Source organism: Podarcis pityusensis (assembly GCF_964106645.2).
Source record: "Podarcis pityusensis genome assembly, chromosome: 16".
Lineage (NCBI taxonomy): Eukaryota > Metazoa > Chordata > Lepidosauria > Squamata > Lacertidae > Podarcis > Podarcis pityusensis.
The window spans coordinates 31,060,457-31,073,557 of NC_138041.1; the positions used below are offsets into that span (position 1 = coordinate 31,060,457).

Sequence of the window (13,101 nt, forward strand, 5' to 3'; positions counted from 1 at the left end):
CTCCCCTTGCAGATTTCTCTCGCCTGGCTCTAGAGGAGGAAGAAGACAGACAGACAGACAACACGCGCAGGAGGTGCATCAGGGATGAGCCGAATTGCCTCCCGTTCCCAGCTGCCCTCTCCCGGCCCTGCAAAGCTTTCCTCGTCTCGCTCAGCAGCCTGGGCGCATCGGAGAGGCAGTCACACACAGCTGCCTCGCTGCCCGCAGAGGGAGCAAAATGGGAACACGCCGACGACCCCACGAGCAGCGCCGAGAGGGAGGGAAAGTCTGGATCTCTTCTCTAGCCCTCCAAATATAATTTTAATAGGCCAGCATGCACAGATATTCATTATAGTAAGGGGGGAGGTTTGAATTATTATTTCTTTTCAAAATCCTGAGCTGCCATTCCCTGCACATTTTAGGGCGAAGGTGGCCGGGGCGGGGGGCTTACTTGCAAGGCCACGTGCTTAGGATCGGGGATGCACCAGATCCTACCTTTCGTCCTCCCGACTTTTTTCTCCCCCCCCTCCCCCACTCGCCACAAACAAACACACAAGATCCCCTCCCCGCAATAAAAAGGTTGTACAGTGGTACCTCGGGTTACATACGCTTCAGGTTACAGACGCTCCAGGTTACAGACTCCGCTAACCCAGAAATAGTACCTCAAGTTAAGAACTTTGCTTTAGGATGAGAACAGAAATTGTGTGGCAGCGGCACAGTGGCAGCGGGAGGCCCCATTAGCTAAAGTGGTGCTTCAGGTTAAGAACAGTTTCAGGTTAAGAACAGACCTCCGGAACGAATTAAGTACTTAACCTGAGGTACCACAACAACAACAATTCATTGATATTCCGGCTTTCCTCCAAGGAAGGAGCTGGAGGTGGTGTCCATGGTTCTCCTCCCGCCCCCCCCCCCCCGTTCGTTTTACCCTCACCCCAACCCTGTGAGGTGGGTTAGGCTAAGAAACTGCCTGGCCCAAGGTCACCCAATTAGCTTCGTGGCTGGGAGGGGGCGATTTGAACCCTGGTGCGAGGCTCTCCACAACTGCAACGCAACACCACACCGAAAAGGCTTCGTTTTCAAACCGGGTACAATTTGAAACTAGTTTGGCTTTAAACCAGTTGCAATCCCCTGAACGCTGACCTGGAAGTAAGCCCTAATGAGCACGAGTCAACGTGCTATAGCAGATAAATAGTCTGCCAGCGTACAGCTTCTGGGTCATGTGGCCAGCATGACTAAGCCAGTTCTGGCGAACCAGAGCAGTGCACGGAGACGCCATTTACCTTCCCGCCGGAACAGTACCTATTTATCTACAATTGTCTAAACCACTGAGCCTACGGCTTGCCAGTCAGAAGCTCGGCAGTTTGAATCCCCACGATGGGGTGAGCTCCCATTGCTCAGTCCCTGCTCCTGCCAACATAGCAGTTCGAAAGCACATCAAAGTGCAAGTAGATAAATAGGTACCACTCCAGCGGGAAGGTAAACGGCGTTTCCATACACTGCTCTGGTTTCGCCAGAAGCGGCTTAGTCATGCTGGCCACAGGACCCAGAAAAACTGTCTGCGGACAAACGTCGGCTCCCTCTGCCAGTAAAGTGAGATGAGCGCCGCAACCCCAGAGTCGTTTGTGACCTGACTTAACTGTCAGGGGTCCTTTATCTTTTTACATTCTGCATGTGCAAATGGCTTTAGATACCTATTAGGTCCATAAATTACCATAGAGCATATATTCAACACAAAAAAACAGCGGCAATTTGTTGTTGACAAAGGACAGCTGGACATATAAAGGGCCCCATTACCCTCAGTAGTTTAGGGCCTCATCAAACCTAAATCCAGCCCTGGTCCTATGGAATTCCACGGGGGTTTACTCCCGTGTAAGTAAAAGTTAGGCTCACAGCCCCCACTCCACTGAACACCATGGGGCTCCTTCTTAAGTATTCTCACTTGCATTTGTGGCTTCAGGCAGAGGGAGCCGCAGACAAACTCCTCACTCACCATCACGTTTTTACAGCTGTGTCCATGGATTGGTTCTCTTATACCCAGCGACCACCACCCGATTGGTGGGATCTGTCATGCCGGACGCCCTTGTGGCTGCTGCTCTCTTTGTGTTGGGTAATCTGATTGTCTGTCAAAGCAGTTTCAGTCAGTCGGTGGCTCATTCTCTCTCTCCCTCTCCTCCCCACAACTCCGTATTCTAGGTCCCTGGATGGGCTTCCCCAGACACATTTTATCCAGTGTTTGTGCATCAGCTACAGAAGCTCCACTGGAACAGCTCACCATTCTGGGAAATGGGAAGAACAGCTAATAACTCCTGACTAAACCTCTCCAGAAAGGGACATTTGATTTCAATAGACAACAATGAATCTTCTCACCCTCGCAGGTACTAGAGTCCATTTGTTGACATTTGCAGGCTTCCCAGGGAAAAATCCAGAGTAGGCATGTGATGCCTTGAATAGCATCAGAAACTCAGCTAGGATGTGGGTTCAAACAGCTTTGTAATGTAGGCTGTCACCCTCCCTCTGCTTTCAAAAGGGGCAGCCACAAAAACAACACTGTGAGAGAGAGGGCACTGTTATTCCTATTGTACGGTTCAGGAACCAAGGCTGATGGTGCAATTTGTTCAAGCCTGTCTGGCCATCTGATGTATGTAGCCCTTTCTAGAAGTTATTTTCAATACTGGCAACAAATGTGTCGGGATCACAGCAATTGTCACGGCAATTGTCACGGCACAAACAGTCCTCACCTAAATGCTTAAAGGTAAAGGGACCCCCGACGATTAGGTCCAGTCATGGATGACTCTGGGGTTGCGGCGCTCATCTTGCTTTACTGACCGAGGGAGCCGGCGTACAGCTTCCGTGTCATGTGGCCAGCATGACTAAGCTGCTTCTGGCAAACCAGAGCAGCGCACGGAAAGGCCATTTACCTTCCCGCTGGAGCGGTACCTATTTATCTACTTGCACTTCGTGCTTTCAAACTGCTAGGCTGGCAGAAGCAGGGACCGAGCAACGGGAGCTCACCCTGTCGTGGGGATTCAAACCGCCAACCTTCTGATCGGCAAGCCCTAGGCTCTGTGGTTTAACCCACAGCACCACCCTTTATATGGGGCCCTTTATATGTCCAGCTGTACTTTGTCAACAACAAATTGTTGCTGTTTTTTGTGTTGAATATATGCTATATGGTAATTTATGGACCTAATAGGTATCTGAAGCCATTTGGACATAACAAAATATGTATTTTATCAAAGTAATTGTTGAACTGAAATACAATTAATGAGCAAACCAGTGATATTTTAGGGAGCAGGCTAGCAGGCGGGGCCCATTACTTACCACATAGGAGCCTACAAAACACAAAACACTGATGCTGTATGTAGGTTTTATTTTATTTGTTTTTTATCTTATATTTTGGAAATGTACATCCAGGTTGTTTCTTTCCTTTAAATTTTCTGGGGGCCCCCAAGAGAGTGGGGCCCTAAGCTATAGCTTGTTTAGCTTATACATAAATCCAGCACTGATTGATGATTATAGCTAAGGTAACTTTTTTTCATCTATAGGTCATGGGTGTATCCTTGCTGTTAACACAAATCATGCGGCAACAGTAAACTGAGTTGTTTTTCTAAAGTTGTAAATGCCAGCAAGGCTTTTGCCTCTGCCAACAACACTGCTTCAGGAACCCATTTGTGTTCTTTGTGGGCTGTGGACTTCCTACCTCCTGCAGTGAAACACCGGGCACATTTTTTTAAACAGCAAAACAAAACCTGACACGATCCCATTCCAGCAGAGTTATCACCTATATACCAATGCTACCCCTCCTTTCCCAACTGTGACGGCTTATAGCTTTTAGCAATAAAGATTCCATTCGTTCATACCCCTCCTTTTTCCCGGTGGACCAACTCCTCATGTTTAAAATCAAGTAATGGAGTCCACATAGTCATCTAGATAAAATAAGACTTTGATGGCTGAGATGGGTTGTAAACTCATCTCCCTGTTTCCTGCACTAAACTCCAATGCCTTAAACATTTGTGAAGAACCAGATCAAAACTTTGATGGATCTGTTGTGAACTGTGTTTTCTGGCCAATACATTTTTCAATAGCTAAATGCACATACATTAGCACACACTCATGGAGATAGACACACCCCACACCCTTGTTTATCAATAAAAATACATTCACTTGCCCTCAACCTTGCTAATAAAAGCTCCCATGGTGTTCATTGTGTTTATAGTGTGTCAGTTGGACAAACTGATGCTAAGAAGATACCTGTGTTATTATAAATTTGGCAAGTGCTTGAATTTTCTCCTGACATCACTAGAAAGAAGGCCTTGTATACATAATGTGCCTGGCAAAAACTTTCCTCTAAAACCAGACCTTTGATGTTGTAACTGTTAGTGGCCTATTAGTGGGATGTTTTTAATGTATTTATTTTCCCACTTTGTTTTAATGTATCTATGTGGGGGGTTTTGTCTGTTTATTTGGTAGTTTGTAAATTACTTTGGCTTGCCCTGGGCAAGATAAAACTACCAACAAATCCAAATAACAACAACAACACAACATAACAATTGTGTGTGTATGTGTTTGTGCACATCCTACAAACAGTATATTATGTTAAATTCCTGCTAGGAGCACAATAATCCAGTCCTTACAAGTAGGACCTGCAACAAAATGTTGCAGTGCAGAGTCCATTGTTCCACCCTGGTGTGCCTTCTCCAGGATACTCCAGTCCAGTCTGTCAGTATCTTGTGGCTGCTAAGCATCCTCAGTCCTCATTGGGCTGTTTTTGGAAAGATTCCACTCTCCACATATGATTCCCGCCATAAACATTTTCTGTAAACATTGCAAATTTCAGGGTCCCAAGTAAACATGCACGGGTTAGATGGCTGCACTCCTATGTATTCTCTTACCAGAGAGTAATCTCCTTGAATACAACTAGGCTTACTTTCCAAGTAAAAGCATGAATCAGATTATGTTGCAAACCATCTTATTTTTCCCTATTTTCTTTTTCTGATTAAAGGCGCAGTCGCCTCCCCATAACAAAAATTGTGATGACAGGTGCAAAACATGAATTTTAATTTTTTTTTAAAGCAAATTGCTCCCGCCACTCACTGGCATTTATCACCAAGGCTGCCCCAGTAATGCAAATCTGAATATTCCAAGAGACTACCTTAAGCCATCTCAGAACAATTCTACACCACCTTTAATCCAAATCCACCTGCAGTAAACAACCTCATTTTGCTGGGCTCTTGAGTGATAGCTTATGACATGTTTCGCTATACTCTAATCAACCATTCAAAAGCATTTTCTGAGGCACTGCTTCCCAATGTAATCTCTTCTGCTTAACATCAAAATTATCTGCTGGTCTCAATATAGTAAGTTACAGAGTCATCCCTGAGAAACGATGAGTGTTCTCTGCCTCAAAGTACTGCACATACATTAAATAATCAATTGTAGCTCCGTGTGCACTAATAGATACTGCAGCTTGACTTGATCAGAGCTGTTGCACCTTGGAAACCAATTTCACACTGAAATGCTGCCTGTGTGTTTATTCCGGCTACTGTTTTGCAATTGGTGCGTGATGTGTACAACAGAGGCCATCATAACAATATAATTCTTCCAACCACAGTAACAAAACAGCCTTAAAATCCAGAGCAGGTAAATTGTTCTGCAGTCACAATTAGAATGTATTATGCAAAGGAGAACTCCAGCAGGTTTGGATTTTCCCACTCAATCTGCATAATATTTGCATGAGCTTAATAGACTAATTTAATCTTGCTAGCCAAACTGTCAGCCCATTAAGGAGGGGGAACCCATAGCTGGTGAATAGTTTATTTTCTTTAAAAAATAATAATACTGATTTTAGATACACTATAACATTTCCCAGTTTTGTTCCCAAAATGGCACTGACTTGAACAAGAGGGAGGTATCCACAGAATCAGAGGAAATATTTGCAAAAATCCAAAAAAAAAACCCCTTTATTTAAAAAATCCACGATAGGGAGGTCCTTGCATCAAAGACGGTTGGACAGAAGCTCCCAGAGGAAACCCTTAGACCACCAGGGCCTGTAGAGCCAGAGCCCAGACTCTCTCAAGCGCCTTCCTCCGAGGAACAAGATGCTTCCCCCCACAAATCACCAGTCCTGTGGGCACAGGGAACACTCCAGGAGGGGGGCTATAGGAAGGCATCCAGTGGGGCAGGAAGCACATCTAAAGAGAGGTTATGAAACAGGAGTGGAGTGGAGCCTGAAAACCTCTGTGGAGAAAGTTGCTCACTTGGAGCTCTCCGTGGTCCTGCATTTCCTGATGAGCCTTGCCTCTTTCTCCATAGAATATGATGGAAGACTTAGTCTATTCAATACCTCTGGGAGAGCTTCAAAGACTTGATAATTTTATTTAATGGGAGCTATAGTTCCACAAGAGGGACGCGGGTGGCGCTGTGGGTTAAACCACAGAGCCTAGGGCTTGCTGATCAGAAGCTTGGTGGTTCGAATCCCCGTGACGGGGTGAGCTCCCATTGTTCGGTCCCTGCTCCTGCCAACCTAGCAGTTCAAAAGCACATCAAAGTGCAAGTAGATAAATAGGTACCGCTCTGGCGGGAAGGTAAACGGTGTTTCCGTGCGCTGCTCTGGTTCGCCAGAAGCGGCTTAGTCATGCTGGCCACATGACCTGGAAGCTGTACGCCGGCTCCCTTGGCCAATAAAGCAAGATGAGCGCTGCAACCCCAGAGTCGGTCACGACTGGACCTAATGGTCAGGGGTCCCTTTACCCTTTACCTTATAGTTCCACAACATCTGGAGAACCACAGGTTGTAGCATGACCCCTGAATGCAGAAGCAAACCAGACACAGAATCTGAGGCAGCAGTTAAGGAGGCTGATCAAGTTCAAGGCTTTGAACTGATTTTGACTGAAGCTGTCAGACAAGAACCTCTCAGTCTGCCAGGACCAGAGTCTGGACCCTCATGGGTGCCTTATACTGAGCTTGAGGAACCACTGCATTCATCATTCCTGTATTTAAGCTAGTGAAGTGGTCCTTTCTGAAGGTCTCTACAAGCTGGTGGAGTCTGGGGAGGTATTCTGGAGATGAAGGGTTAGACCACATTTGCACAAATCATTTAAAGCACTATGATACCACTTTAAACAGTCAGGCTTCCCCCAAATAATTTTGTAAGCTGTGCTTTGTCAAGGGTGCTGAGAGAGACACCCCATCTCATTACCCTCAGAGAGTTACAATTCTCAGAGTGGTTTAACGGTCAGTTCTTCTTATGAGGAAACTGTAGCTCTGTGAGAGGAATAGGGTCTCCTAAGGACTCTCAGCACATTTAACAAACTACAGTTCCCAGAATTCATTGGAGGAAGCCATGAGCATTTAAAGTGGTGCTTTAAGAGCACGGTGTGAATACAGTATAGCCGAAAAAGGCCTTAGTATGCTCCCAACCTTTATGTGAACAGGTTGTTCACTTGGAGCTATTAATGGTCTGCAACCTTTGACCAGCTTTGCCTCACTGCTTTCTTTGTGAGATCTGGCCTCAATAGGACTGCCGTACATCCGGATTTCCCCAGACATTATTGGGATTTCAAAGGTGGAATTGACATCCAGGGAGAAATTTCCGAAAGATGGCACTTTGTCCTGGATCTTAGGCAAGTCAATCAGAAAAAAAAACCTCAACAACTTTCAGGGTGTCCTGGTTTTTACTTTTTGAAATATGGCAATCCTAGTCTCATATCTGTAAAGCATTTAGATTTTTTTTGGGGGGGGGGAGACGACGACTTTATGATTCTTCAAAAATATGTGTGCAATACCCAGAAGGTAAGTCCCACAATTTTCAGTGGGGCTTACCCCCCAGAAAATTGTTTATGGGCCTTAATTTTCATTGTCTCAGCATCCACAACTGGTGAATGGTAATAGCATGCATGAATTTACTGAAATGCAATTTCACATAAGTGAGTCACAATAGCACCTCCCCCCCCCTCAAACTATAATGTATTGGGTTTAAAAGAGAGAAACCTAAACTGCCCACTATGCCAAAGTGCAAACCATGAAGCTCACTGGGTAAGTCACCATCTCTCAGCCCTAACCTACTTCACAAGGTTGTTAAGCGAATAATATAGAGAAGGGAAGAGCTTTATGCACCACCCTGAGCCTTGGGAGGAAAGGTATGATATAAAAAGCTAAAATAAAATATGCACACAACTTAAGTCTGCATCCAGCATGTAACAGAATGTTGGTGCATTCAATCATATACACCTAACTATGTTGTGTGTCTTCTCCTCCCTCTTATTCTCTTCTGTATTCCGTTGTCTTCAACCCACTGTATAACACTCTACCTATCCTATTGTAAAGGTAAAGGGACCCCTGACCATTAAGTCCAATCGCGAACAACTCCGGGGTTGCGGCGCTCATCTCGCTTTACTGTCCAAGGGAACCTGTGTTTGTCTGCAGACAGCTTCCGGGTCATGTGGCCGGCAGGACTAAGCCGCTTCTGGCGAACCAGAGCAGCGCACAGAAACGCCGTTTACCTTCCCGCCGGAGCGGTACCTATTTATCTACTTGCACTTTGATGTGCTTTCGAACTGTTAGGTTGGCAGGAGCAGGGACCGAACAACGGGAGCTCACCCCGTCGTGGGGATTCGAACCGCCGACCTTCTGATCGGCAAGAGCTTTTTTTTTCTAAAAAAAATAATTTTGAGGGGTACTCTCATTTTGACTCAAGAAAATCATCATTTTATAGTTCAAATTGGGAAAAATAAATACAGTAAATGGACAAAAGTGCAAAGATTCACAAAATATTTAGGGGTATGCGTACCCCTGAGTCCCCCCAGAAAAAAGTACCGGTACTGCTTTTATCTATTTCTAATAAACTTATGACTTATTTCCCTCTTATATTTGCATAATATTTTTTTCAAAAACGCTATTTTCTGTGCATGTAAAACCAAAAACGTTATATATACTGTATATATTTTCTCCCCCCCCCAAAAAAAAAGATATTTACAGAAAGAAACATAAATAAATAAATAAAATTTATTTGAAAGGGAGAGAAAGGGCCGAGCAGGAGGAGGGAGCAGCCAGGGAAAACATTCCCTACCTAAAGCAGGTTGCCCAAAGGAAAAAGCCCCGCCTCTTCTGGAAGCCTGAGAGGCTTCCAGCTGCTCTTGACGAAGCCAGCCAATCAGCGAGGAGCAAAAAAGGAAGGAGGAGGCGGAGGCGAGGGAGGGGCCGGCGCGAGGTGCGTTCAAACCTGGCCAATGAGCGGGCGCCGGGCGTGGTCAGACCCGAGAGGCGAATGAGCGCGGCCGTTGTTGCGGGGTGGGCTGTGTTCCCGGAAGCGGGTCGAAGGGAGCTCGGCGGTTCTTGCGCGCTTAGCCTTCTGAGGGGGTAAGTGGGAGAGGAGAGGCGGCGGAGGGCGGTTTGCCGCCGGGAGGGGAACCGGGCGGCTGAGGGCGGGCCCCCGGCACAAGGACCCGGCTGTGGGCGAGGAAAGAAGCGGCTCTTCCGCGGCTCTTGCCTCTGTTCAATTCCCGATTCCAATGCTGGGAAGCGGCTGTTGACGTTTGGATGGGGCGCGGCTTCCCTTCCCCGCGGAGGGATGGAGGGCTCTTGATTTAGGGCTGCCTTGGAGTGTTGGCCGCACTCGGAGCAGACCCGTTGGAATGAATGGGCGTGACAAACTTGGGTCCATTCATTCATAATAATAATAATAATAATAAAGGTAAAGGGACCTCTGACCATTAGGTCCAGTCATGGACGACTATGGGGTTGCGGCGCTCATCTTGCTTTATTGGCCAAGGGAGCCGGCGTACAGCTTCCGGGTCATCATCATCATAATAATAAATTTTATTTATATCCCGCCCTCCCCAGCCGAAGCCGGGCTCAGAGCGGCTAACAACGGTAAAATGGTAAAACATTCTAAAATCATTTCATTCTAAAATTAATTCCAATCAAATTAATGACAACCATTTGGGCTAGAAGTTCTGTGAGGATGGCCAAACGAGGGAGTCAGGCTAATAATAATAATAATAAATTTATTATAATAAAATCATGTGGCCAGCATGACTAAGCCGCTTCTGGCGAACCAGAGCAGCGCATGGAAACACCGTTTACCTTCCCGCTAGAGCGGTACCTATTTATCTACTTGCACTTTGACGTGCTTTCGAATTGCTAGGTTGGCAGGAGCAGGGACCGAACAACAGGAGCTCACCCCGTCGAGGGGGGTTAGAACCGCTGACCTCCTGATCAGCAAGACCTAGGCCTAAGTCCTGTGGTTTAACCCACAGCGCCACCCACGTCCCTTGACAAACTTGGGTACATTCATTCATAATAATAATAATAATAATAATAATTTATTATTTATACCCCGCCCTTCTGGCTGGGTTTCCCCAGCCTCTCTGGGCGGCTTCCAACAAAATAGAGTAATGCATCAAACATTAAAAGCTACCCTAAACAGGGCTGCCTTCAAATGTCTTCTAAAAGTCAGGTAGTTGTTGTTCTCTTTGACATCTGGTGGGAGGGCGTTCCACAGGGCGGGCACTACTACCGAGAAGGCCCTCTTCCCGGTTCCCTGTAACTTGGCTTCTCGCAGTGAGGGAACTGCCAGAAGGTCCTCGGCACTCGACCTCAGCGTCTGGGTAGAACGATGGGGGTGGAGACGCTCAGCAAGTCCAACCCCTCGAAATGCAGGATATATTCAGCTAAAGCAGTGGCTTCCAACCTTGGCTCAGGGGGCAGGGAGTGACTGCCTCCCCCCCCTTGGCTAAGCTCATGCTCCAGTTAACTCCTGTCTGTGTACCTTCTGCAGACCCTCAGTCCAGTTTCCCTATCTAAGCTGTGAGGCTCTTTCCTTTTGCTGTAGATCAGCGGTTCCCAACCTTTTTTTTGCCCACCTAAAGGTAAAGGTAAAGGGACCCCTGACCAGTCTTGACCGACTCAGGTTGCTGTGCTCATCTTGCTTTATTGGCCGAGGGAGCCGGTGTACAGCTTCCGGGTCATGTAGCCAGCATGACCAAGCCGCTTACCTTCCCGCCAGAGCGGTACCTATTTACTTGCACTTTGATGTGCTTTTGAACTGCTAGGTTGGCAGGAGCAGGGACCAAGCAACGGGAGCTCACCCCGTCGTGGGGATTCGAACCGCCGATCTTCTGATCGGCAAGCCCTAGGCTCTGTGGTTTAACCCACAGCGCCACCCGCATCCCTTTGCCCCCCCTAAGCATCTCTAAAATCCTGGTGCGCCCTCCTCCCACATGACATATAATTCTTATTATTCGGAAAGTGAACTCCGTGGAGGAAGCCTAAAAGGCCATTAACTGTTAAAAACTCGTTCTCGAATTGCCCCCCTTAAAAATCAAATTGCTCCCCCTGCTGGGAACCATGGGGCTAAAGCATCCAATGACAGATGGCCATCCAACCTCTGCTTTAAAACCTCCAAGGAAGGAGAGTCCACCACCTCCCGAGGGAGTCCGTTCCACTGTCAAAAAGCTCTTAGCATTAGAAAGTTTTCCTGTATGTTTAGTCAGAATCTCCATTCTTGTAACTTGGTTCAAGTCCTGCAGGAGAACACAAGCTTGCTCCATTCCATTGGGACCAATTCTTGAATATCATCATTATTTATTAGGTGCCCTCTTGCACTCAAGTGCCTCAGAGCGACTTACGGAGCAAAATGAAATAAATGGTTACAACTAAATTGGAATTGTAGGATTGTAGAGCTGGATGGGACTGCTAGGGTCATTTAGTCCAACCTCCTACAATGCAGGAAACTTTAGCCCAACGTGGGGCTCATACCCACAACCCTGAGATCAAGTATTTCATTCTCTACCAACTGAGCTTATCTGGTTGTTAGGTCCATTTATGCCAATGAGACCACCTTTCTGAGAATTATTATTATTTTTGTTTCATTTTTACATTCAAGTGCCTCAATGCAACTTACACAGTAAAGCAAAATAGCAAGGATGTTACACTTTGTTGAATAGTGTACAACAATCCTTAGTTCTCAATGAGGTATTGGACTTCACAGATTGCAGATGGAGGCTCATCTGAGGGAGTCTTGTTCAGCATCAAACAAATGTAACAGATCCCCCTGCCTGTTGAAAAGTAACCTTTTTGGGGAAAGAGTTGTGGACTTTCTCTCTCATGCGTTCTCCCCCGCCCCCCGCACCCTTGTGTGTATTGACTTGCTTCAATTTGTATTTTCTCTGTACTGAAAAAAAAAGAGTCGTAAATTGTTTTATTGATTTGAAGCACTTTTGTCCCTGCTGATTAGCCAAAAAGGTGCTCAGAGCAGCTTATGAAAACCTGTAGTAAGATATTTCTTACCGTTACAATTGAAAAGACATGGCAAACAAGAAATATGGGTTGGGGAAGGAAGAAGAAAAAAATATAAACTTCAGTTCTGAAAACAACCATTGGAAACACAGGTGTATATTCCCAGGAGTGCTGCTTGAGGTATGGAAAAACGTCATGCTGTTTTTCTACTTTGGGGATAGTAAGTCACATGACTTGGAAGATCCAGGGTCAATCGTTGTTTAGTATGGAAATTCACACTAATTTTGGCCCAATCACTGTCTTTTTGCCCAAACCACCTCTCAGGGTTGTAGCGAGGATAAAACTGAAGGGCCACACACCACATATGTAACTTTGATTTCCTGGGAGGAAAGGGGGAACTTCAGTTGTAACCAAGTGATACAAGTTTAGCAATCCTCGCTAATGATAACCCTTTTGACGTCTGCTGGGAGCTTCATGTGTGCTGCCTTGAATTCCGTAGGGAAAGATGTGATAGTGACGTTACATAAATATTTTTTTAGACCTTGACTTCAGCTTGAAGCAGTACACCTTAGGCTTTCTTTATTAGTGTGGGCCATTATGTAGAACAGGCCTCCCCAAACTTGGCCCTCCTGTGGTTTTGGGACTACAACTCCCATCATCCCTAGCTAACAGGAACAGTGGTCAGGGATGATGGGAATTGTAGTCCCAAAACAGCTGGAGGGCTGAGTTTGGGATGCCTGATGTAGAAGAAATGTCCTTGTTTTTTGTGGTTTATTTATTTATTTTAAAAATGAAAAATGCAAGAGGGAGGGAGTTGTCACTTTATTTCAGATCAAGATCCTCACAGGGCAAATAGCAGCAGGGGGAGTAATTTTGATCAGCAAA

The 13,101-nt window shown here is 46.1% G+C and overlaps 1 protein-coding gene across 2 annotated transcripts in view; it reads left to right on the forward strand.

The window, feature by feature from the left end:
* Window positions 1-9,244: 9,244 nt before the first annotated feature.
* The window catches only part of TANGO2 (transport and golgi organization 2 homolog), a gene marked incomplete at its 5' end in the record, with an annotated part of 95,072 nt that continues 91,215 nt past the window's right edge, over window positions 9,245-13,101 (forward strand). The window contains one exon of one of the 2 annotated variants that reach the window (XM_080985244.1): window positions 9,245-9,336. In XM_080985244.1, the coding sequence (XP_080841370.1) occupies window positions 9,245-9,336 (92 nt within the window). The remainder of the gene's footprint in view (window positions 9,337-13,101) is intronic. The other variant, XM_080985246.1, reaches the window with a different exon arrangement.